This window comes from Musa acuminata, chromosome BXJ3-7 (genome assembly GCF_036884655.1).
Source record: "Musa acuminata AAA Group cultivar baxijiao chromosome BXJ3-7, Cavendish_Baxijiao_AAA, whole genome shotgun sequence".
Taxonomy (NCBI): domain Eukaryota; kingdom Viridiplantae; phylum Streptophyta; class Magnoliopsida; order Zingiberales; family Musaceae; genus Musa; species Musa acuminata.
The window spans coordinates 3,749,347-3,774,057 of NC_088355.1; the positions used below are offsets into that span (position 1 = coordinate 3,749,347).

General features: G+C 37.8%; 3 protein-coding genes and 1 long non-coding RNA gene across 8 annotated transcripts; 3 read left to right on the forward strand and 1 right to left on the reverse strand.

Moving 5' to 3' along the window:
- The first annotated feature begins 426 nt into the window (after positions 1-426).
- Positions 427-5,064, forward strand: LOC103990599 (probable serine/threonine-protein kinase PBL17). The gene is made up of 6 exons (XM_009409794.3): positions 427-671; positions 1,209-1,528; positions 2,198-2,333; positions 3,107-3,243; positions 3,520-3,643; positions 4,220-5,064. The coding sequence occupies exons 1-6, from the start codon at positions 641-643 to the stop codon at positions 4,741-4,743; spliced, it is 1,272 nt and encodes a 423-aa protein (XP_009408069.2). The 5' UTR covers positions 427-640; the 3' UTR covers positions 4,744-5,064.
- Positions 5,065-8,225: 3,161 nt separating this feature from the next.
- LOC135643036 (protein ROLLING AND ERECT LEAF 2-like) lies at positions 8,226-11,506 on the reverse strand. The gene is made up of 4 exons (XM_065159556.1): positions 10,441-11,506; positions 10,229-10,347; positions 9,907-10,130; positions 8,226-8,856 (listed from the first exon to the last, which is right to left on the reverse strand). Exons 1-4 carry the CDS (start codon positions 11,504-11,506, stop codon positions 8,280-8,282), a joined length of 1,986 nt encoding a protein of 661 aa, XP_065015628.1. The 3' UTR covers positions 8,226-8,279.
- LOC135643038 (uncharacterized) lies at positions 8,739-12,907 on the forward strand. Of its 3 annotated transcripts, none has more exons than XR_010498133.1 (4): positions 8,739-8,879; positions 10,297-11,201; positions 11,284-11,722; positions 12,772-12,907. It is a non-coding gene; the product is annotated as an uncharacterized LOC135643038 (long non-coding RNA). The 3 variants fall into 3 exon arrangements; XR_010498135.1 differs by having other exon boundaries at positions 8,808-8,946; XR_010498134.1 differs by lacking the exon at positions 12,772-12,907 and having other exon boundaries at positions 11,284-11,857.
- A 2,816-nt stretch (positions 12,908-15,723) lies between these two features.
- LOC135643037 (uncharacterized) lies at positions 15,724-23,814 on the forward strand. Of its 3 annotated transcripts, none has more exons than XM_065159559.1 (10): positions 15,724-15,993; positions 18,222-18,787; positions 19,305-19,505; positions 19,671-19,773; positions 19,860-19,939; positions 20,033-20,110; positions 21,655-21,734; positions 21,848-21,959; positions 22,118-22,243; positions 23,390-23,814. In XM_065159559.1, the coding sequence occupies exons 2-10, from the start codon at positions 18,497-18,499 to the stop codon at positions 23,510-23,512; spliced, it is 1,194 nt and encodes a 397-aa protein (XP_065015631.1). In that variant the 5' UTR covers positions 15,724-15,993; positions 18,222-18,496; the 3' UTR covers positions 23,513-23,814. The 3 variants fall into 3 exon arrangements, with proteins under 3 accessions (XP_065015631.1, XP_065015632.1, XP_065015629.1); XM_065159557.1 differs by lacking the exon at positions 21,655-21,734 and adding an exon at positions 20,509-20,600 and having other exon boundaries at positions 15,729-15,993; XM_065159560.1 differs by lacking the exon at positions 21,655-21,734 and having other exon boundaries at positions 15,725-15,993; positions 21,843-21,959.
- The last annotated feature ends 897 nt before the right edge of the window (positions 23,815-24,711 follow it).

Below are 24,711 nucleotides of genomic sequence, written 5' to 3' on the forward strand. Positions count from 1 at the left end.
AGGGTTGTGACCACCTCCACAGACCCTGCTATCCCCCATCAGATCATTTGTCACCTTCTCTTTTTTCAAACTCTTCTATCGTCAATGATTATCAATACAAGGATTGTCGGATGACTTCTCCTTACGATGATGGTTGACAGGTGGAGAACGTTATTAGGAAGGGGCGAGGGCGATCAGTAGGATGGAGGTACGATAGAGGGCGATGATAAATAGGAAAAAAATAATCATTAAAAAAAGTGTTGTTTCGAAATTTTTTAAACTTAACGCTCTGTGCAAAATATCCAAAGTAAGTTAATCTTTTTTTCCGGGAATTGGCCCTAAATTATTTTCTTCTTTCTATTATCCATCCAGTGGCATTTCCGTAAATTTGTCCAATAAAATGACAGCAACGGGACCCATTTTGCCGGCTATTTCCTCGACCGACCAGAGACGAGAGAGAGAGAGAGAGCGAGAGAGAGAGACAGAGACAGAGACGAGAGGAGGAGGAGGAGCCAGTTCGATATTTTGATCTTTTGATCGTATCCCCGTTTCTCGGGCGATTGTTCGATTCAAAGCCGCCAGTTCGCAACGATTCCAGTTATAGGTCATGAATCCGGATTGACCCGCCGAGACTCGCCGGAAGGGTCGTTCCGGAGTCAAAATGGGTAGCTGCCTGTCTCTGGAGGAACAGAGTGAGTATCTGGCTCTTCTCCATCAAAGTTTCACCTTTGGCGACCGATCTCAAGCTGTTTCCTAGTAGTTGCGAATAAATGTGACCTGTGTTTTGAATACCTATCCAGCATACTTCCAGTTTGACTCGATTCCTGGCAAAACGTGTTTTGATCTGTTTCTTGGATGAGTTTTGCCACTCAAAGAAAGAAGAGTGTCAAGAAGGCATTAACATGATAAAGGCTATTAACGGTCAAAGTTTTAGCTGACATCTTCACATCAAATTTGAATATACAGTTTCATATTATGCATACTTTTCAGATTAGCAAGGTTCTCAGCCCCTTTGCAGTTCAAGATCTTCTATGTGATTTATTTATCAGAATGACCAGAAACATAAAATCTTGGATGTTCAATCACACTGTTAGCAGATGAAATTAATGAAAGTTAATATGAAGAGAATATGGTATGGCATTATTGTTACTGTCTTTTGTTATATGAAAGCCTGTTTCTAGCATATGGTTTAATCTGATTTCACTTCTGAATTTTGCCTGTTGGAACAGAGAAAGCTGCTGGCTCACCGCATCAAGTTGATCGACGAATAGATCCATGTCGCCAGAATAGCGTAAGCCTATTGCCACCTCCCAAGGGTGTCGAAGACTTGCGGGTCGTAGCTGGATATGGAAATGTCAACACATTTACATATAGCCAGTTAAGTGCAGCTACCAAGAATTTTAGGCCAGATCAAATTCTTGGAAATGGGGGTTTTGGAATTGTATATAGAGGCTTTTTAGATGAGAACATCAAGCCAGGTTTCAAGTCTACCCAAGTTGCTGTGAAAAAGTTGAATCCAGAAGGTGTTCAGGGGGACAAGGAATGGCTGGTATTTTCCTTGTTGTGATATTTTTTGAACTATTTTCACTTTGTTTAGAAGATTGATATTGGAATTGTTGCCCTACTTTGTTTAAATTGTCTTAATAAAAAAAAGTGCAACGTCGTTAGAGTGATTTGATCAACCCTAAGATTTTAGAATTACATGAACAAAAAGAGAAATGGAAAGTTCTGATGGTAATCTTAAGTAAAATATTACAGTGACTAGGTAAAGAGTAATGATTTTATGTTATATCCTTCCTTGTAAGTATTTAGTTTCCAATAACAATTGTTATACCTGAAGGCTGTGTTTGACATGTAATCAGAAGTAGTCATACCTAAGTATGTTCTGACAAGTTGGTTCACTCGAAGCTGTGTAATAATGGAACATGAAATGCTTCAGTGACAAATTTGGAACCTGAACAAATTCTAGGAGAAAAAAGGAAGTTGCTAAATAGGGCTTCAACATATAAAGAAGACCTTGATTACTGGTAAGATGACTTTTCTCTTGGTACTTCATTCACATATCCTGAGCAATTGACATTGGTGGTTTATATACATCTTAGGTATCTTTCTCTATTGCAGTGAATGGAAGAAATAACTCTGGAGACCAATTTGTGTTCATCAAGCTTGATTGTTCTATATTGAATATTTTTCTAATGGGCGACTTTTGGTTCTTCAGGCAGAAGTCAATTATCTTGGGCAATTAAGTCATCCAAATCTTGTTAAACTTATTGGTTACTGCTGTGAAGGTGATCATAGACTACTGGTTTATGAGTATATGGCTCGTGGCAGTCTTGAAAGGCATCTTTTTCGACGTAAGTGGTGGAAAGAATTTGTGAGACGAAGGGTTATTTGCATGATAAGTTGGTGTTTATTTCATTTTCTAACCATCATAAGTAGCTGGATCTTGTATAGTTCATTTCCATTATTGAAAATTAATTTATAGTCTAATCTGGAAGCTTGTTAACAGCTATCATATCATAGCCTTTTTGAACTTTACAAAATATATTTTTTTACTACAATATATGCTGATTTTTTTTTCAACTTTTAGAAACTGTTAAAGAAATGTTGACAATGAAAATCCATTCTGCCTATTACTTTTGCTGAAGATGCTTCGAAATCCAAGAATTAGTCTTAAGGATTATCACTGCACCAATATCAAATCTCAAGTTCAGGGAAAAATGTGACTATTCCTATCTCACATGGATCAAATGCAACATGATTAGCAGTTTGTCACTGCACTAATCTGAAAACTAGAAGATGTCCAATATCAAGTCCATTGGAAAATAATCCTACACACATTTATCAGGTGCAGAATGCCCGATGATCTTCCTTTTTACACTTCAAAGAAAATCAATTCATGGTAGCTAGTAATTTGCATGAAAGACATAAAATATCAGGATTTATGGATAACTGCTGTTCGCTATGAGTCTTCACTTATCTGTAAGTTCCTGGTTGTTTGTCTTCATAGTAGCAATTATTAAATAATAGATAATGAAAATAACATTAACAACTACTTTTTCACTATCTTTATGTTTTGTATGAGTGCTTTTAAAGTATTTTGGTTTCGTTAATGCTTTCTTAACAGGGGTTTGCGTAACAATGCCGTGGCCTACTCGGATAAAGATAGCCCTCGGTGCCGCAAAAGGACTTGCCTTTCTTCATGCAGCAGAAAGACCCATAATTTATCGAGACTTCAAGACATCAAATATTTTACTAGATGCGGTTTGTGCCAGCCTTTATGTTATAAGTTTTACTTTAGATTCTTTCTTTGCTGTTAGTTCCTAAAGAGTTGTAGTCATTATTCCATAGAGTATTCATAAACATTATGAATTATGGATGTCTCTTGCTCACTACTCGAAGGTAAAATATTAGAAAACAAGTAATCTGAATTCTGAATATTTGTGAGAGATTTGGCTGTGTAGTTTTACTTGTTACCAGATGACTAGTCAGACTGTCATTCTGTTTCCTTTCCTTTATCTACTATTACATGTTTTGCAGGATTATAATGCTAAGCTTTCAGACTTTGGCCTTGCAAAGGAGGGACCCATGGGAGATGAAACTCATGTTTCCACTCAAGTCGTGGGTACAGAAGGATATGCAGCTCCTGAGTATGTAACGACTGGTAAGTCTTCTAGAGGGACAATGCAGGCTATACAGAACATATTTGTGATATTTCTGATGAAAAGTAGCTTAAAAGACCAACTCATAAAATTAATGGGAAATACATCCTTACCCACTTAGTCAAACACGTGGTCAACCACTCATCTCTTGATTTGCTAAAATTTACTTTCCAAGAACATTCCATCAATTGTGCCTAAATTTGATTGGGTGTTTGACCAAATGGGTGAAGGAAGTGTTTTCTGAAATTAATCATGTGAACTCTGATTTTTATCTCCTTCACCAGCAGGGTTTAGTTAATTCACGTTTTTCAATTGTATAGCACATTCAAATCTGAGATACATTGATTGATTTTTGGTTTTCCTCCCCTGAAGGAACCATTAGCTTTATTCGAAATTACACTATTTCAGAGTCTTGCTTTGTATGGTGATCAACAGTGCCAATTGAATTTAGTCTGTGATATATGTTTGAATATCACGGTAATGACGTCCTTTATTCAACTAGTATTTTGTCTTCCTAAAGTAATTCTTCGGTATATCTGGAGGCAAGCACTATCATACACTAGTTTGATTCATCACAGGTCACTTAACTGCAAGGAGCGATGTCTATGGTTTTGGTGTTGTTCTCCTTGAGATGCTTGTGGGGAAAAAGGCAATGGACAAGAGTAGACCAAGTGAAGAACAGAACCTAGTTGATTGGGCTCGCCCGTTCTTGACACACACCAGGAAGCTACTCAAGATAATAGATCCTAGAATGGAAGGGCAGTACTCGAGGAAAGCAGCCATGGTGGTGGCTGGATTGGTGCATCGATGCCTCAGCCAGACTCCGAAAGGGAGGCCCGCCATGAACCAAGTAGTTGAGACCCTCGACAGCATCCAAGAGCTGCCTGAATGCAGGGAAGACACACTGCTTCAGAGTGGGGGAAACTCTCTGATTCTCTTTGAGGCTCCAAAAGTGGACAATAACACTATCAAAAACTCTTCAACCAAGAAGGAAGCCGAAAACAAATCAAAGATGCATGACAGGAGAAGAACAAAGCATGGAAATGGCAGGAGCAAAAGTGAAACACCTATGGTTTTTCACGCATCCAGTCCCTCGCCATAGCCAGCATCAAGTCATAGAATCGACATCAAGAAGTAGTAGAAACGCATAACCATCCCATGATTGAAGTGCATATGCCATAGAGTTTATTCTTCAAAGTCGATTGTTGTTCAGCACATACACAAAATTTTAGATGGACATTGCTCCAAATCCTGAGGTGATTGTAATTGGTGTTCTTGCTAGCTTCTTGATATCATTCCCAATGGATTTGCCAGAAGTTTTAACTGTTAGATATGGCCTCAATTGTGGGACATAATCGAAACTGCAGTGGGTTTGTCTGTTCTTTTCTTCATACGAATGACAACTTGGATCATTCCATGAATCTCTTAAACTCTTCATTGGTTTAGGATGTAACAATTAATTTGACATACATGTCTCTTTGACCATATACTGTGATGTGAGCAACTGAGGGTGTGGTCAGTCAAGCATCTGAATCCAATATGCTTAGGGATGCATATGGTGAATATTCTGTTTGCCAGAACGATCATCCGAATCAAATATGATATGGAGAGTATTCCTTCTAGGTTAAACTCAACTATATAAATATATAAATAAAATCTTTTTTAGTAACAACGGAATTATAAATATAAATATAGAGGATGAATTCTTAAAAAAAAAGTCATCTCTTAAGGTTTTTGTCGTGAGTGTCCTCATTTTCAGAATTCTTTTCTTTTTCCTATGGGCCGATCTAGCTATAATGTTTTTACACTGTATTACTATGTCTTTAAAAAATTTATATAATTTTTTTTAAATTTCTTTTCCCATGATTTTTTTTGGTTCGACGCCTAAAACATCTTTGATTTAATAATCAATCATTTATTCATTTTTTATTTTTTTGATCGATTTATAATATCATACACAATACCGTATATTTAATATAATGCTCAATATATATTTATGTCTTTTGGTTTTATTTATTATTTGCATAATATGTAGAGGATTTGTAAGCTTGATAATTCTATTTTAATTGGTTTTTGTGGTTGTTAGGTCTTATAAATATAGATTGTGTATAGTCATCATGTAGTGACAAAACTATTTAGAAACAAACCATCTAGATAATCATTTTGAGGGTTTTCTAGCTTTGCAAAGTGGTGCGGACTGTTAGCCAACACAATACCCAAGAGCCACCTGTGTGGCACATGGTTGGATGGGCCTTTGGGTAGTGTCTATGATTGTTTCACTACTTTGTTCCTTAGTAATATCATGTGGGCACTTGTAGAGATTTTTGACTATGGTGGATCACCTTGGATCCTTTATCGTGCGACTGTTTAGAGCTTGTGAAGTCTATGCTTATAATTTATATTACCTATCAAGTATTTGCTAAAATGACTATTTTTGGTATCTCGAGTTAAATGTTTTATATAACTCGTCTTCTCTTTTACATGTCCTTAAGGGATCATTAGAGGTTTCGGAGGAACTAACCCTTTGCTAATGGACATGCAAAGGTACCGCAAGCAAAATCAGTTAAATCCGTAATAAATAATCTCAAAGTGGGATACGCACACTTAGAAACACTTAGCATGCAAACGTAAGAGACATAACAAGACTGCATTTAGGGCGACTAGCATGCACAACTGTTTAAGGGAAATAGTGTTGAGATGTAGGGAAATGAGTCACCTGGAGAAGTGGACATCTGAGATTGGTATTTAGAAAAATGATCAACTCCTTTCTTGAGAGGCATCATGAGAACAAGTGAGCTAGGAAGAATGCATAGCGCACATAAGTTGGGATGGCTGAGTTTGAGTTACTGCTCGACATTGGCAACCAAACTTGATAGTGCTTAAGATAAGCAAGACGCTTTGCAAAGGATAAAATCGTGCAAGGAGGGATGGGTTGTTCGGTGACCAAAAGAGTTATGCAAAACTTACAAATGTGAGGAAAATTATGAACTCGAAGAATCTGGTACTCATACAAAGGTTTGTATGCGAATGATTGATTATTCGTGGCCATCCTAAGGTGATCGAAACTTGACATAATAGAGCATTGAAACTTTTTCTTCTACATGGGAAGGATATGCTCGTAGGAGGCTAAAGTATGCAACGAGCTTAGCATATTGCTAAGCCTTGAGGGGCACAGTAGGGGTTGCATTGGCGAAGAGTCATAATCTAACAAGTGTGCTTGCTGGGGCAGATATATCGTTTTGCCATTTATTGCCAAGTCATAATTTAAGTTATCATTGCCATTTATCCCTCCTAAATATATGTCATGCTAGAACAACTTTTCTTACATTATATTGGATGATGGATATATTGTGATGTTCTTGGATTTATACAATGAGAATTGAATCATGATGAGATCATGATAATAAGATTAATTCGTCTTTAAACACAAACTCTATATATTCCATGTCATAGGTTACTCGAGAGGGACATTGAAATAATTGAACATACTGATGTATTATATCAAAATCTTCAAGATAATCTCAATAAAGCTCCAATATGCATTTCACTTGATAAGAGTCAGAGTTATTAATGAGTTGAAACAACATAGCTGATCAAAGTTTGACTACTCAACAATGACAAAGAGTAGTTAGGAGTCGAGAGACACATTGCAACTAGAGCAGAAGATTGAAAATTCAACAAAGGCAAGGAGATGTACCATCCGCAAAGACTTCAATAATGATGTCAAAGGAATAAGTAGAAAAGAATGTCATGGAAAAAATTATAAACAAGGTGTTCGATATAATGCTTGTGTATATCCTTGTATTTTAATTTTGTTCATGCTTTGCATAGCATGTAGAAAGTTTGTGATAGGCTTGACAACCCCATTTTGGTTTACTTTTGTGGTAGTTTCAAGCTTGTAAACACAGGTTATGTGCAATCATTGCATAGAGATAAAACTATCTAGAAACAAGTCATCCAAGTAGCTATTTTGAAGGTTTTCTTACTCCGTAGAGTGATATAGAGTATCAACTAACACAGCACCCCAGAGCTACCCAGGTGGCACATGACTAGATAAGCCTTTGGGGTAATATCTAGAGTTGGTTTATTATCTTATTCCTCAGTAGTGTCATATAAGTACTTGTGAGGACTTTTGACCATGACGAACCATCTTAGACCCTTTGTTATACAATCGTTTAGAGCTTGCGAAGTCTATGTTTGTAATTTGCATTGTTTCTCAAATGTTTATTAAAATGACTGTTGTGTGAACCCAAGTTAAATGCTTTCTCGAACTTGTCTTTTCTTTTGTAGATTCTTAACAGACTATAAAAGGTTTCAAGGAAATTGAACCTTTATGGAGGGATACGCAATGGTATCGCACGACTTAAACAAAATATATAATATAATATTTTAAAATATCGTTAAAAATACTGTATTATAGAAAAAGGAGAGATAAAAAGGGATGGGTGATCGAGGATATTAAAAGTATCAGATAAAAGGATAGAGTAGGAGAATTCTTAAAATGAGGTACTTCTCCAGAAAAAAAAAAACTTAAAAGGGCTTTTTTTTCATGAATTCATTTTTTTAGGATATGATAGAACGCCAAAATTCTATTACACGAAACTGAGCCCCAACCAATTCAAACCGAATCCAAACTCCTTACACTAACTCGTCATATCCCTCCGCTGAGTTGACCGCCAACTCGGCCACCGCTCCGACGGCCACCGCCAGCCCCGCGCACACCACCTTCGGCCCCAGCTCGGCCGCCCGCCCCCCCACAGCCTCTTCCACCTCGGCCACACCCTCCCTCCTCTGCCCGGCCGCCACCGACGCCACACCCGCCGCGAACATCTCCACCCCGTCGATCGCCGCCGCCTCGCTCACCGAGTCCACCATCCGGGACCACCGGACGCATGCGCCGTATGCCGGTGGCGCACCCATGGTGGAGCGGCTTGGCGTGGAGGCCGCGGCGTCGAGCGTAGGCGGGGCGCACCGGCGGATCCAGCCGGCGAGGGCGCGGGCATAGCACCGCTGGGCTTCGATCCAGGTCGCGAGGCAAGAGGCCCAGTTCCGGAGCTCCGCCTCGAGTGCGGCAGCGAAGCGGGAAGGTCTCGGCGGTGGTATCCCGGCGGATACGGCAGCGACGGAGGGCGAGAAAAGGAGGAGCTTGGCCTCGTCTATCGTATGCTTCTGTATCCGGTGGCACTCCGCCATGGTCCTCCACATGCTTGCTAACCTGCGCCGCAATACAAAGGAAAGGTGAGAAGCTCTGATTGCGTAGAAGGAAGTGTTTGATCCAACCCACAAAGGTGGAGACATTCTTAGGGTAAAAGCCTGACCTTATAAAGATTACTGCTTCAACTTCAATTTATATAAAGGTAAACTGGTCACAATTTTTGAGGAAGGGAATAGAATGATTATTTGGATAGATACAAAAACTTGAAAGCAGCTTACTTTTTTTTCTTTTGAAGAAAAAAATTATGCAATTAAGCTAAGAGAATATAAAAAGAATAATGAGAGCATGCAAGATTTCATAAACAACCTATGATCTCAGATAAAACAAAGTCTGCAAAAGATGATTAGCATCCTTGATGTTTTTCCTTACATGATGGGGATCACAATCCTTTCCTTGCATGTTTTATTAGATTTTGCATGTAAAAGCACATTAGGAATATGACATCCAAATAAGAAACAAGGTTACATGTTCACTCTGACCATTTAATGTGATCATGTTCTCTTTTCCTAATATTCTATTTCTCCTAAACATGACATGTATATGGAAAAGATCATAGTGATCTGTTAATTTATTCTTGCACTGGATAAATAGAACGATAAAGGCTAGATGAAACACCACCATATGCTGCAGAAGGTTTGATATGTGGTTTCATGCCAGATTGAACGACCTATAAATTGTTTTTCATGTGCGTCTCAGATCACTCTTTAGGAAGAAACCTTGTTGTTGTGTTCTAGTGCAACAAGATTGCTTGACTGGTCAGCGATGTAGTATCTACATTTGCTCATTAGTTATGGTATATGCATTCAGGTATACTGGCATGTATGCATTTTCAGATTAATATACATTAATCTAACACATTATTTGAAAACTTGAATGCATCCCTTTCATCCAAGATCTGCCTTTTCTATTTTCCATGGGTTTTTCACCAATTGGATCTGACCTAATACATTCAAAATGGATTAAGCTATAGACTTTTCTAATGTACAATTGTATGCAGTATACTGAAGTTGTTACTTGAATGAGAAAGCTTAATAGTAGAAAGTAACTTACTTTTGGATCAATTCCAGAACCTGAGGGTGCAATTCCTGGTCCCGTAATGTCTCAATTCTTTCTGATATGTATGCAGTGGAACTTATGGAAACCCTAAGTCGAGTTTGGAGATCTCTTAAAGAAGAACTAGTCTTATCGACGACAAAAGCCTCATCTTCATTCACATCTTGAATCTTCAGCTGCATGCACTTCTTTTCATATTCTATTCGTGCACGTTCTCCACACTGCACAACAAAATCATATGGATGTAATGAAGCAAACAAGTTTCACTTTGTATTACAATTTACAAATTCTGTAACTATCTGTCAAAAGCTTTAACTACCTTTACTTCATCATATAGCTTCTTCTCCCATTCATACAGTCTATCCAGTGTTGACTTGTGGCTTCCAGGGACCGCACGAGATTCCTCCATGTGTGAAGATGTTGAAGGAGCCATAGCAGCTGGATTCAACATCCTTGAAACTGTATCAGAAGATAAAAAACACCAGGTTCCTACATATTATTGTTATCAGAGAGCAGGCTTGATGTACCCACCTTGTAGCGAGGATGAAGAGGGTTGAGTGCTGCTGACTTCGAAGAATGTAGAGAGTTCACTAGCAGAATTGCAAATTCTGACAAATTGGGCTTCAATATCCTTCATGACCTCTCCCATGCTTGTTGGTCTTCTGTTTATGTAAACAGTGAAACCGGGAGTTTCCTGCGAGCTATTTCTATCTCTGACAATTCCCTGATCATTATTGATTAGGAGTTCTGCTGCATTTTGAGTTTCTGATACTTCAGTACTCCTCTGCCAACCTTGCAACCAGAATTCCTTCATATCATCCATATTTTCTTTCTGCTTATGGGCATCAGCTGGTTGTTTACCTGCAGTGGGCTTAATATTAATCTTACCCCCCTTCTTCATTCGTGCCTTCTCATTCTTGTCAGCCTGTCCTTCCAGTTCAGGTACCCCTTCATCTTCCCAAACCTTCCTTTGCCCATGGGTATTACCATCAAGCAGAACCTCATCAAGACTGTTCCCATAGGAGTATCCATAAGATGAGAATGGGTTCCAAAAGAAGTCCAATTGTGAAGCCTGAGGTGATGCCGGTGGATGCCTCAGTCTTTCATATGGTGAGGAGAGGAATGAGGCATCTGCATCCGTGGTCGGAGCCTCTGCAGCAAAGTATCCATCAGCACCATTCTGCCATGCGATATAACAGCATTCCTTGCTCTTATTTGCTGGTGACTCAGGCCGTTCCTCCATGGAGATCAGTGGATTCCCTCCTGCTTTCATGTAATTCGGTGAAGAACAGGTGCTTTTCTCATGTCGCTTTTGCTTTGGTGTAAAAGGTTTCATAGGAATCATGATGATCTCTGGGTTAAAACTTCTGATAGGATGTGATGGGGAAGTCTTGCAAGAAGTGAAGAAGAAATTATATTCATCACCATCAACATAATTACGTAGAGCAAGGGAGACTCGCATCAGAGACTGGATGTAGGCAGTGTGGCCATCAGCAAATCGGTCTCTCTGCTCGATAGCTTGTCTGATGAAGTTCTTCCTGTCATGGCAGAGCCGGACGGCATCTTCATCCTCCAGCTTGGAAGTCGAACATCCCATCTTCTTCAACTTCAGCCTTGAACCCAAGCCAGACTCAGTGTGGGTAAGCCAGTGATGCTTCACTGAAGCTTTGCAAACTTCAAAAAGGAAGAGAAACAATTTATCAGATGCTGTGCTTCTTCAAGTTATGAAACAGAGCTATCAAGGAAATCAAGTTTTTCTACGGGAACAAAGCAACCCATCCTTTTCAGGATTTCTAGCCCAGACCTTGTCAAAGTAAGTATGCTCTAAAATTGAAATCATGCATCAGTAGGAATTGAAACTTCGTGACTTATAAAAAGATGCAAAGAGAAGCAAAAAATCAATGTACACTGAACAAATCCATGATTTCATTTGTTCCTTCTCATTTAATATGCTGATGATGGAAATCTTCAGAAAAGTAGGGATTGCAGCAGCAAAAAACAACCCTTGCATGCTAATTTCATGGAGTATGAACTATGTTTGTAAATATCAGAATCAGCATTTTAAATTGCAATTATCCGAATAATTCATCTGGAGAAGTAATTTTCAGGAAGATATGTTTCGATAGTAAATAATGATTGTAGCTCTTAAAAGCAAAAGAGGGAAAATAACATCACTGTGCAAAAGATGATCTCACCGAGATAATTAAAGTTATAATGAAGATAGAATGAACTCAGATGCTGCTATTAAAGAAAAAGGACTTTAAAGAAGTTGAACAACTCTGCTTCAAAAAGAAAAAGTAACATTAGAAACTCTTATGCCTTGCCGCCCAAGGGACAGACCGATGCAAATCTGACAGGCTGACACCAAAAGCCCACTTAGAACTGAGTATGGTGAAAATAGAGATTGTTCAGAAAAGCAGAGAGTTGCAGCAGCAAAAAGCACCTCCTTGTCTGTTGGAAGTGATGCTGAACATGTCAATAGTAAGCCACTCTTTACTGTACAAATTTTAGATACTAGAATCAGCAAGTAGAAACATTTTATACTCTGCAGTTCTGCAACAAATCAGGAGAAGGAATTTTCAAGAGGATAGTTATTGACATAGCTCTTAAATGCAAAAGAGAGAAAATAACATCCTTTGCTAAAGAAAATCTCATTTATTCTATCAAAATTCTGATAAAGATAGAATGAACACTACCGTTGAAGAAAAAGAACTTTAAAGAATTTTAGTAACTCCCTTCAGAAAAAGTTGGATGATAACACATGCATATCCTAAGCATAACATAATACAAAAATGAGAGTCAAAAAACAGAAACCTTTTCTTATCTTTCTTTCTTCTTATTATTCTTCTTTATCATCTGCAGAACACCAGAGAAAGGCGGTCAGGAGCTGATGAAAAGATCCAGAGAAGAGAAGTAACACTCATGTCACTAGATTTTCCATGTAAATCTTCACGGGATTTCAAGAGACAAATCCGAAGAGTGTTCCTGACAATTTTATGTAAAGAACGTCTACACAGGTGAAACTATCAAATACTGACATGTGTTATCTGCTAATATATTTTCCATATCTTGCAAAACAACTAGAACAAATAGTATAAAATCAAAATGCCAAACTGCTCAAATCCCTGCAAAGGAAGATTTACACCATCTTGGTAACAAGAATGGCATCATTACGATTAGAAATATAGATAGACTTATTTAGCAAGTCATTTACGTTGCTGTAAAACCTGCTAGAAGGAAAACCTGACTCCTCTCGGAGGAGGGAGAAGCCAATGGATTCAACGAACTCGAGGCAACACCAAGAGGAAGAGTCTTAATGAAACAAAAAGAACCTCTCGAAGAATAAGCTTTCTTGTCCTCGAAATTAGAACATAGCTTGACATGGAAGCTGAACTCAGCTTGTCTAAAGGATAGATAAACTCATTTCTTCTTCACCATAACAACAATTAAGCTAAGTAATTAACAAGACTATCTCGGACAGATTTATAAGATGCTTTATGCACTGAACTGCAGCTCAAGGGACTGTCTGTTCTCGTGGGAAAGAACAAGTTAAGAACACACCAACAGAATTTGGAAAAGCCAAGGGGGAAAAAGTGAGATCTTGGACATGCACGACGAGCAAAAGAGAGAAAAAGATTCGGCAATGTCTGTCCTTAAATTCTTGAACTAAAGCTCTTTGTTTCTTGATGCAACCAAAGGTTTGATTCCCTCAAAATGACCTCAGAATAAGCAAAAGTTACGAATTGGCCCTGCGTGTACCTTCCTCAGAACGCCCATGCAAAGATCACTCCTCTTCCGTGGTCTAAAACTCTGAGAATGTTGATCAATGACAGTAACTTAGGCTTCTCTTTTATCTTTTACTCGTGCCCAACGAAGTAACCCTGGCGATCTGATGGCATCATAAGAAGGGCTTTTTATCTGCCATTTCAAAACTTAGAAGAAGAAGTGATCTTTAATCTGCTTAACCCACGGGAACTTTGTGGCAACCACCAAAAATGAATCTCGTCAAGAAATCACAAAGAATGCTACCTACTTCAGCAGCTTAAATTGAGATGCAATGCTGACAAATCAATTTAAAGACAATCCCCTGTAAAAAGTTTAATAGTACAATCATGAAATTAATCTCATTGCATATGATATATAAGTTCAAATCCTGAAATATACAATAAAGCTATATATCTACATATATGCTGTCAAGCAAAGGAACAGACAACGTCAGTGATCCAGCACAATTCAATCAACATGATTCCATATCCACGGACCTGATCCAACTTATGAATAAGGTACCATGTTTCACTCTTTACAAGTATCATTTCTGCTGTCATATTTCTAATAATTTGTTGTCAGGTCAGTGGATAGGTCAACCTGTGCCATATCAAGATCTGTCTTCAAATTAGTCCTAACCTACAGTGAATACTTATGTGATCAGACTCTTATATACCAATAGGTACTGACTGAGAAACTGACAGAACTTGATGAAATATCATGTTAAACTTGTATCTAATCCATCATTTAATTTTTGGGCAAAAGAAGAATACATCCTAATTTAGATTTTCTATTGGCCAAGTGGGAATACAATGAGTGAGGGGAACTCACAAAATAGAAATAATAACAAAAATAAGGGAAGCTTAAAGAGTGAGGAGAAAACAGAAGGAATTAAATTAGTGGAGGTTAAAGGAACACGTCTCAGATGAAGATTTCTGGGGCCAGCCTTTATTAGAAAGGATCAGATTCCTCAAGAAAAAAGAGGGTCCAGCATTTCCATATTGAATGAACCTAATCGACCTGTGAGGAAAGATTGCTCTACAAGCTCAAACAAAAATAATGTGGCCAAATTTGTGGAAATCAAGCACTCTGCAATGTCAAAAGGGAAATGGAGAACAATTGAGCTCCAAACCAAGTGATCTCCACTTGTCCAAGTTGATCAAGTGTCTGATATCCTTAAATCACAAGTGACAAGACAAATGCTCATCCAAAACCTCAGTTCATTAACGGCAAAAGGGAGACTATTCCTAAAGATGTTCATTTTATCCGAAACGTTGTTGATCTAAAAATCTGCATCGTTTCTCCAACCAAGAAATAAAACCAGAGGAGAATCCACAGATTAACAGTAAAATAATACCACAATTTGACTATCAGAAATGACAAATAACTTCAACTTGTCAAATCTTTACCAGGATTGATAGAAATCCCACTGACATTGGTGCTTGTACCAAGTGTGAGAGATCTTCATAACGAGAAGCAAGGAAGTCTATACAGTTTAGGCAACTAAAACAAATGCGTGCACTAAATCTGCAGAGAAATAGCTGCAGAAAAGGGAATCAAACACCCTTCCAAAGCAAGGGTGCTGTAAAATATAGCAAAGTCAACAAAAAAGTGGACCTTATATTTTATCCTCAAATCATGAGCCAGGCATAAGTCGCCCCTCCATATCTCAGTGTGGCCTCCATCCATTATTCCATTCCTATAACAGCCTAAAACATCTTACAGAGGCATGTACCACACATAAGTGGAAGACCCGCCCATCTCCACAGCCTTCGTTTAAAGCCTAAAACTCCCATAAATGATGGAGATAGGTTCACTTGTCTGGTCTTAGACCTCAGCATGATACCGGTCTTGGACGATTTCCATTTCGCAGCGAATATCACATATGCTTTGTGGAATTCTTCGAGGGACAAAAGAGATCTCTGTATCATTCCATTGGCTATCTACAGCCAACCAGAAGGAACAAACGCATACCAAAACTTATAGCTCAATGTACCAGCCATGCCTATATAAACCAAGTCTCTTATGTCCACAAGGTGCAGTGGAAAAGATGTAAGATGGTGCTTCGAGGAGGAAAGGTTGCACACCTGCCTCGAGGGATGAGGGAGCTTGTTGAGGGCTTTGCATGAAGAGGCAGAGAGTAGAGTACAGCCAAGGATGACTTGCCGACATTGCCTCGAGAAAAAAGAGTGCCTCACCTGCAAGTTGCCGGCAAGTTTGTCCTTGGCTACATTTGGCTCTCTTCTTCTCATGTAATGCTCTTGCAGGAATCAGGCCATGAACACCAAGCAAGCGATTAACACTCTCTGCATGACACTGGTAAGTAGAAAATTTTATGTTTAGAACTGTATACAAGCAAGAAATGGTGTTTATTTCTTGAATTTTGTGTGGAACAAGCAATCGACTTCATGTGAAATAATAGGCAAAACCATTAATAAAGCTTACTGATAAGGAGTCCTTAGACCTGATTATGATGGTAAGTTTGCTTCTTTTGCAACCTAAGAGATCAGGGTTCAATTTTCCGAAACACTTTCTGAAATAGGGGTAAGGCTGCACACGTAGAGTCCTTAGTATGTAGAGGATCTAATTCTAGTTGACAGCGCTAGAAGGAGGTGAAAGCAAGACCCAAAAATTGTCAGCTCAATCAGAGAAATCAACCGTATATTCCCAATGCAATTTTCCATGTCATAAGTACCTCTTTTCTGCCAATTGATCAAGCGCATAGCTCGCTCCTTGGTTATGAGACCACCGGAAACAATCCCCTGCCTCCGTTGCAGCACCCAGCGTGCGCAGGACCAGCTCGCTTAAGACCTGCATCACCAGCTTGCCCTATGCATACATACTATACCAACATCTCGCTATCAACCAAATAGAAACTACAAATGAAACCAACACACCATGATGGCCAGCAATCTTGGGACGAAAACAAAGGAGGGAAGAAAAGGGGATTTGGAATGAGAAACCAACCGGAGCAGGCGACGCCCTTCCGGCGCCTACTGACGGGCGCCGGAGCCTCCTTGAGTCAGGCAGGCGTAGACCAGATCCCGGAACGTCCGGAACCACTTCTGCTTCGTGGCCGGCGGTCCGATAGAGCAGCATCGAGGGGGACACCCTGACCAGCGACGCCGACATCGCCGTCGCGTCCTCCATCGGGATCGGAGTTCGCAGACCTGAGAAGTCTTCCTTCCGATTCCTTTGCGGCGGGCGGCGGTTTTAAATGGGCGCGGAAAACCGCCACGGCGTGGGGAGAAGGCGAAGAGAAAATTATATTATTATTTCCAAAAATTATATCTTTTGGGGACTTTTACGGATCAACCCTTTCTAGTTATGAAATAGCATGCATGTCCCTCCAAAGTTGATTAACCCCTATGAAATATGATTACTAGTAATTGACTTCAATTAAACATTGTTTAACATAAAATAATTTTTATTCTTATCAATTATTTTACTACATGATTACTTTTTTTTTGTCTTATTTACAAAACATATGTATTAATGATTATAAAATATTAGTAGAAAGTTAGAGAGTCTTATTTTAGTCTTTGATTACACCATAAAAGAGGGTCACAAATCTCAAAGCTACCACTAAATCTAGTGGATGTTAATGTTATTTGAAACTTCAATATTATTTTGATGATAATTGATTAACAGATATTAACAATAATGAAGTATATGTTATTTTTGTGAATTTTATGACTACAAATGCATTTATGCTAAATCTAAAATTAGAGAGGTAAATGTTCACATTATTTTTTCCAGTCATTTTTTTTTATAATTTAATAAATAAAAATAGTTACTTTATTTAGAATAATTATTTTGGAAATATTTTGAATAAAAACCTAATTTTTTATTTAATAAAAAAGAATTTGAGGATATTTTAATTCAATCAAAATTGGGTTAGGAGATGATTAGTTTGGAAAACATTATTTATATTTTTAATACTATTTTTACAAAAAAAAAAAGAAGGTGTAAGATATAAATATAAATAGGGTGTATGATAAAGTTAAATAATCTCAACTTGGCTAACTCCTCTTTTTTTTTTTCTATTTGTCTAATAATTAGTTAAAATGCATTTTGATATGTAAGATAGGAAAAGTGGAGTTCTAAAGTAAACAATAAGAGAAACTAAGTGGTATTTAAAATGATGTGAGAATATTTGGGAAAAAGGTCATTTATGTCAAAGACAATCCTATATGTTTGACCATATGATTCCCATGATTTTGACTTGAGATTTACAAATTTAGGATCTTTAAGGTGTATTCATGCATGTTAATAACCCAAAACCAAATATAATCCTCACAAAAACATAATCAATCTGAATACAACTTTATAAATAAATATTGCTTGAAATTCATATTTACATATCTCGTGTAAAATTAAATACCATTATAACTATACATTGTTGATTAACTGAGAAAAATGATAAATATATATTTTAAATTTGAATTTATATGTCTTATTTTTATAAATATTGAATTAATCAAATACTAAATCAAGATTATTTATTTATTTATTTATTTTTCTCTTGGTGGCCAACGAGGATGAAGGAGCGCAACGTGAGACCCGTCCGGTGGAGCCACGTTCGAATCCAATAACAGCGCAGGTAAACAGTCGGGTAGACGAAGAAATTTGCATTCATCGAATGGGGGAAGATTGCGTAGGATTGAAGCTCGAGATTGCGCGGCATCTCAATAAATTTGGGAAGCGTTAAAGATTACCATGGGATTCCAATTTGAACTCATCTTTGATGCCTGAGGCTCCCCCTCCGTCGTTCTAGGGTTTCCTCCGTCGGAGAGTGCTCTCCATCTCCCTTCTTTGGTCCATGGAGTCCCTCTGCAGCTCTGCTGTCACCCTCGGGCGGATTGAAGCCCCTGTTGTTCGCCGACCAAAGTGCTCATCCCTAGTCAAAGCCTCAACTTTCCGATTCTGGCGCGGTAACTGCCCAGAAAAGCTCGCTTCTTTGGCACTTTCGGGCCCTCCGCGGAGCCCTCAGAGTCGCGGGGAAAGGTGGCGGGTCCTCGCACACGGAGCCTCCGGAATTGGCGGGGAAAACAGTGGGGCTTTGACAAATGGATTTAGTGTCTTGATCGACGGTGACCCCGCATCGATTCAGGTACATTGCGACGATAGTTCCTATGGTAAAGGTTTTGTTTCTGTGGTCTCGGAGGTGGTCTTTTCTCCTCTTTTGCTACCCTGTCAGATGTATAAAGTTCATGCCTGGACTGATCTCTGTTGGATCATTAATTGTTATATATATACAGGGTTAGAGAATTAATTTGGACGTGTTTTGTACGAGGATAATATGACTGTAGTGAATATAATTTCATGGTTTACGAGAAAATAAAGTGATGAAGAAAGCAATATGATTGATGATAGAAGTCATAGCTTCCTTGCCCACAGACTAAATTATTGGTCATGAAATCAGTATGATTAATCGCTTTTCACATGTAGGGACTGTCTTGTTCAGCCTCTTCATCCCGATTTTAGCTGAGCATCAAAACTCTACATTTCTTTTCTCTCCTAATCCCTGTAATGGTATAAAGAAGTCATTTTCATCTCAATTTTTTATTGTGAGGAGTAAAACTAGTGACTGGTAAGAAAATTTATGATATTTCTTTGGTCTTTGTCAGAATGACATAATTCAAAATGGTGGCCATGAGGATTGCATGAGTGGAAATATGGAAATGGTAACACCTGTTACTGCTGGAAGTGTAACAACTGGATCCAAAGCTGGACTCTTCAGGACACCGATTTCTGGTGGTGTTCAAAGTGCATTGGCTGTCAATAACTTACCTCACCCAGCCTTAGCTGTTCACAATTTAATGCAGCAGGTAATGTTAACCAGAAACAAAATTATTGGGGATTCTCAGATAGTCTTTTTTTTTCCTGCTTATTTTTTCATGTTATTCATCTGAATATGATCTTTTTAAGTCCACGATAATTCGTGTCTTACACCTCATACCTCTTTACCTCTGCTTTTATGTCGACAAATAAAGGCCAAGTATGGTCAACTATGCACTATAGTGTCCCGGATGCATAATCGCCGTGAAGGCTACCCATTTGGTTCGTTGGTAGATTTTGCACCTGATCCAATGGGGCGTAAGCATCATTCTTATCTTATATGTATTTCCAACCTCACCAATTACAGGAGATTCAGATCTTGTTATTTTTGTGCTACTATGCAGATCCCATTTTTTCACTCTCTCCACTAGCAATCCATACAAGGAATCTCTTGGTGAATTCAAAATGTTCGCTTGTTGTGCAGGTGCCACATAGCTTGATTGATACAATCATCTTGTCTAGGACTTTAGATACAGGTTCTGTTTTTCTCCATGCTAAAATGATCTTTTAACTGAAGATACCTGGATGGACGTCACTATCAAATGCACGTGCGACGATATTTGGTGATGTCTTCCCTCTTGCAGCTGATCAGCAGGTTTTTGACTAGTTATACAAGTTTTTTGATGGCTCTATTCTTTGCCATCTTTTTTGGAATACTTTAGTATGCGAAAGCTATGTATTTTATTATTCTGTGGCTACAGACATAAAATAGCTGATATGTTCTTTTTCCAACATACAATAACTAGTGAAATGGATATTTAGGTTAAAGTTTATGGCCGTCATACATCAAGGAGAGAGATCCCCTATGTAGATAGGGATTAGGAGAGATACTGATGCAGGAGTGAGATTTGATGTGTTAAATGGCCGTTAGGATTACCCTGAATATTTTGTCAAAGTTCTTCTGGTTATTATAGATGTTCTGACAAACAAATTTTACTTTACGGCTTAGCTAGTAATGGATGTCTAAAGATGTTACATTTTTATCTACCTTAGGAATGGGCTTGTCAGCAATTTGCGGCAAAACACCAGCAGTGGGCATCCAAACAATTGGGCAACTTATACTATTACAGGATGCAGAACATTAGGTTTGCCTTTAAACTTCTTTTCCCACGTTTGATTTTGTGCATTCACATGTACTTGAAAGTTGAAACTATATACCAGTACCACTGGACCTGATAATAATTTTAGATACAGTTTGTAGGAATCCACTAGCATATTGATAGACTGAACTTCAACTTGAGCAGTTTTGATTTGATTTAGATCAAGGTATGATATGATGTAGAGGTGAATTCTTGTAGTAGGAAAATTGTTAGAATAGAGGCAAAGATTCTAAATGCATCTTTGAAGTTTTGGATACAGAGCTAAAAGTTAAAGTTTCCTATCCTTCATCATAACTCTGAAGTTTCTTATTAAAATTAGCTTCAATCACCATCAACAGTTGAATATATTTCTAATTGAGATCTTCAAGACTATCCTTGATTGAGTTGCTCTACTACTAATCTTTTTGAGCTTGCCACCTAGTTGTTAGACTAACAATGTGAATTCTATCTGATTGGGTTTGGAATGATTTTAACAAGAATGAGGGTCTAATCTGCTGTTGAATGGATTCTTGCATAGAAAATAAGGATAGTAGAAATAAAGAAGGGTAAAATAAGGATATAGAGGAACAAGGCATCGTGCCAAGAAATCTCTCTCAAACCTTTACATCCATGACAGTTTTCCAACAGGATTAACCATGCATATTATTTCCACCAGCATGTCTATTGCTGGTAACATGCTAGTATAATAAGGAATGGCTTCATGCCAATCGACACTAGCCAAGGACAACAAACTTGTACTGTTGTTGTCACTTTACAGAAGGATTATTCTTGTTACTTCAATTATTTGCTAGCATTTTCAATTTCAAGAAATTGCATTTGTACTATGTTGCACATTTGGAAGGCAAGTTCCAATGGGACCAAATACAATTTGAGACAAATTTGTCAATGATTTTGCTTTTTCAGATTTTAGATTCAGAATATATGCATGGTCCATGAACATTGTTTTGTATAAGTTGTTTTAAGATGCTATGAGAATGTATAAATTTTTAAGGTTTTCTTTTTCTTTCAAGTCTTCATAACAAACTCTAATATTTGTAAGGTTTTTCACCATTTAAGGATGTTGAAGCAGTATCATCCCATTTTTATTCTAAACTTTGCTTTTGGTGCTCAATTACTCAGGTTTTCTTTCTTATTGTGTTAAATCATTTACTTCAATCATATTTTTTTCATGAATATGAAGTATGTACTCTTTATATATTTCCATGACTTATATCACCTTCAACATAGTTCAGTGGCATCTATTTCATTGGAGGATTTGGAACTGTTGCATGGGTAGATGTTAAGGAATATGAGGCCTCAAAACCTGATAAAATTGCTGCTGACAGTGGAGAACAAAATTTGAAGGTATCTTTACACACAGCTGCATGCTTTTCATCAAATAGTTTTGTTTTAACTTTATAATGTTTTGTTCCCTTAATTTTCAAAAGAAAAAGATTATTAGTGTCAAGTGACCTTGCTCTCTCCTTGACAATTGACATTTGATAATAATATCTTCTGCTTAGGAACTTAATGCAATCTTCTCAAAATCACTCAAAGATAGCTTATCAACAGAAGCTGAGATAGATGATGCTGCTTTTATTTCCATAGACAGTAAAGGCACTGATATTCGGGTTCGGCAAGGTGCACAGGTAACTGTTATCACTTAGAATATCACAAAGAAATAAGTCTGTGCCCCCTCATAATTCTAAATACTGAGTTATGTACCACTTCATGATAATATCGAATTTTTAATTCCAACTTTTGATTTTCACTCTGCTGCAAGTTTTTAAATCACAACGGATAGATCTAGCAATTTGATCTGTGTCATAGTTGACAAGAAAGATCAAAAACTAAAATTATCATCACTATTTTGACTTCTAGTTCTAGATAGGCAGATTTTAGTAAAATTTTCAAGTGCAATAATGATTTTTTTTCCGACATCAAAGATCATCTTGTCTAGTGAAATTGCTAAGCTCTTTTGTAAAAGTGTTGCTTATGCATTTCACAATAATTGTGAATATAATAGAATATTAGATGAAGGGATGTGATCATGATTGATCAAATTTAGCAGGGAGCATTATGAATAACTGCAAAGTTAATGGGTCAAGATAAGATGGTCAGGAGTGATGTTGAGAGATCTCTTCTTCCTGATTGATGGGAGCTAGTGCTAATTGAAGATGTGAAAGATTAGGATATTCAAGTGCTTGTCTAATCAAGATGGTGTAGGAGGTGGATTAAAAAACACATGCAGCTTTCTTGTGTGTTTGCATTATATGGCAGAAAGACAAGCACTTGCCTCTGTTTGATGGATGTTTCATGTCATCTACTGTGTGTGTGTGTGTGTGTGTGTGTATATATATATATATATATATATATATATATATATATATATATATATATATATATATATATATATATATATATATATATATATATATATATATATATATATATATATATATTCATTCTTAGTTTGATGGATCACTATCTTGATACTCCTCTTAGTTGCTTTTGCTTGATGCTCAAGTCTCTGAAAGCATTTTATATGCTCTTTAAGGCCATTATTGAGTTAAAGATTATTTAGGTGTTAACTAATAAGAACAGTGGAAATTGGTACTTTTATAGTTCTGGTGCATTTAGTATTTTGATTTTGATTTCATCAGAACTTCATATACTGTTTCAGATTCAAATTGTGTGCAAACTTTGTTACATGCATTATCTAGCTTATATATCTACATAGAACAGATGCTGTTTATATTGAGGTGCTCATGGGGCCTTTTTTTATGCCACTGCAGTTTAACGTTCAAAGGATATCATTTGAAGTTGAACATGATGTGCAGACACTGGATGATGCGAAAGCAGCTCTTGAGAAGATAATAAATAGGTATAGCAGGTCAAAATCACAAACTGGGAGTTGAATTAGTCTTACCTTAGTACAAGTATCCCAGTGATGATTTCAGAGACCAGCAGATACGAGAGGTTTTGCAAGAGACTCTCTTGATGGTAGCTCTCTGATAAATGAGCTTATTCTCCATCTTTCTCCCCCTTATTTTGAATCTTCCATGGTATCTTTACATAATTGCAGACAAAAATAGGCTTACTCTGCTCAAGTCCAAGTGATGTATTGTCTTTATGAATTTGAACTGACAAGAGATTATGTTGCAATTTTCAAGCATAATCTTATAATTTTTCTCTTTTCCAAAACTGTATTATTGTGCTACTCCAGTGGATACTGTAAAACCTCAACAAGAGGTCAAATGATTTGTGGTGTCGGTGGAGCTTGTGCTTGGGCTGTAGGCACTTTTGGAGATTCCTGTATCAGGTCTCCACCATGCTGTTTGTGGAGTGGATACACACTATAAAATGCAACTTGTTGTAATGTTGTTAGTGCTTGGACTGAACCATAAGAACAATGGTTTGTCATCCATCAAGGCTGGACAAAGCTTGCAGAAGCCTCGACTCATGACCTGGTCAAGTAATAGTGCAAATCCTCTAAGGTTTCAGATGTATCAGTGACCTGCCTCTTTCTTTTTGAGTGTGTCTCTGAATCACTAGCAAGCCAAGGGTTTATAATCTGTAGCTTTATGGCCACAGTGACCATGGCACTGTGAGCTCATTTTTTGATGACCAGGAACCTGAGACTCATCTCTTCTGTGAAGCTTGGAACAAGAAAATGATCTTGTTTTTCCATGGGGAAATTTTTCTGATGGTCCTGCAGACATTTCATGCTTGCGGTGGTGGTCCAGCAAAGAAGGGGGACCAACCAACAAATTGCATGTCAATGCGGTCCTGCAACATGTCTAACAGATTCAGCATGTAATTTGTCTGGACCGGCTGTCGGCACCGGTCATGATGTATTATTGAGGAAAGGAATGGATGTCATGATAATAATGTATTATTGAGGAAAGGAATGGATGTCATGACGAGGAAAGGAATGGATGTCGGGCAATAGCAGTCGCGATCAACCCGATTGTTAATGTACAAAATCTTACCTTTTTTTTTTGGATAAAATAAAAAGATCTTAAAACACTTTTAGCACATCTATGTCCATTTCCTATGAATTATTAGGGCATTCAAAACTCATGAGCTGATATGGAAATTTTATGCATTGATTCAG

Excerpts from the sequence above, each read along its gene's own strand:
- LOC135643036 (XM_065159556.1), bottom strand. The coding sequence starts at position 11,506 with ATGGGATGTTCGACTTCCAAGCTGGAGGATGAAGATGCCGTCCGGCTC. Across the intron at positions 10,348-10,440 it reads CTCTTCATCCTCGCTACAAG|CTGCTATGGCTCCTTCAACA; the intron begins GTGGGTACATCA and ends TGTTGAATCCAG. Across the intron at positions 10,131-10,228 it reads AGCTATATGATGAAGTAAAG|TGTGGAGAACGTGCACGAAT; the intron begins GTAGTTAAAGCT and ends TTTGTTGTGCAG.
- LOC135643037 (XM_065159557.1), top strand. The coding sequence starts at position 18,497 with ATGGAGTCCCTCTGCAGCTCTGCTGTCACCCTCGGGCGGATTGAAGCC. Across the intron at positions 19,506-19,670 it reads TTCACAATTTAATGCAGCAG|GCCAAGTATGGTCAACTATG; the intron begins GTAATGTTAACC and ends CGACAAATAAAG. Across the intron at positions 21,960-22,117 it reads GTGGAGAACAAAATTTGAAG|GAACTTAATGCAATCTTCTC; the intron begins GTATCTTTACAC and ends TCTTCTGCTTAG.
- LOC103990599 (XM_009409794.3), top strand. The coding sequence starts at position 641 with ATGGGTAGCTGCCTGTCTCTGGAGGAACAGA. Across the intron at positions 1,529-2,197 it reads AGGGGGACAAGGAATGGCTG|GCAGAAGTCAATTATCTTGG; the intron begins GTATTTTCCTTG and ends TTGGTTCTTCAG. Across the intron at positions 3,244-3,519 it reads CAAATATTTTACTAGATGCG|GATTATAATGCTAAGCTTTC; the intron begins GTTTGTGCCAGC and ends CATGTTTTGCAG.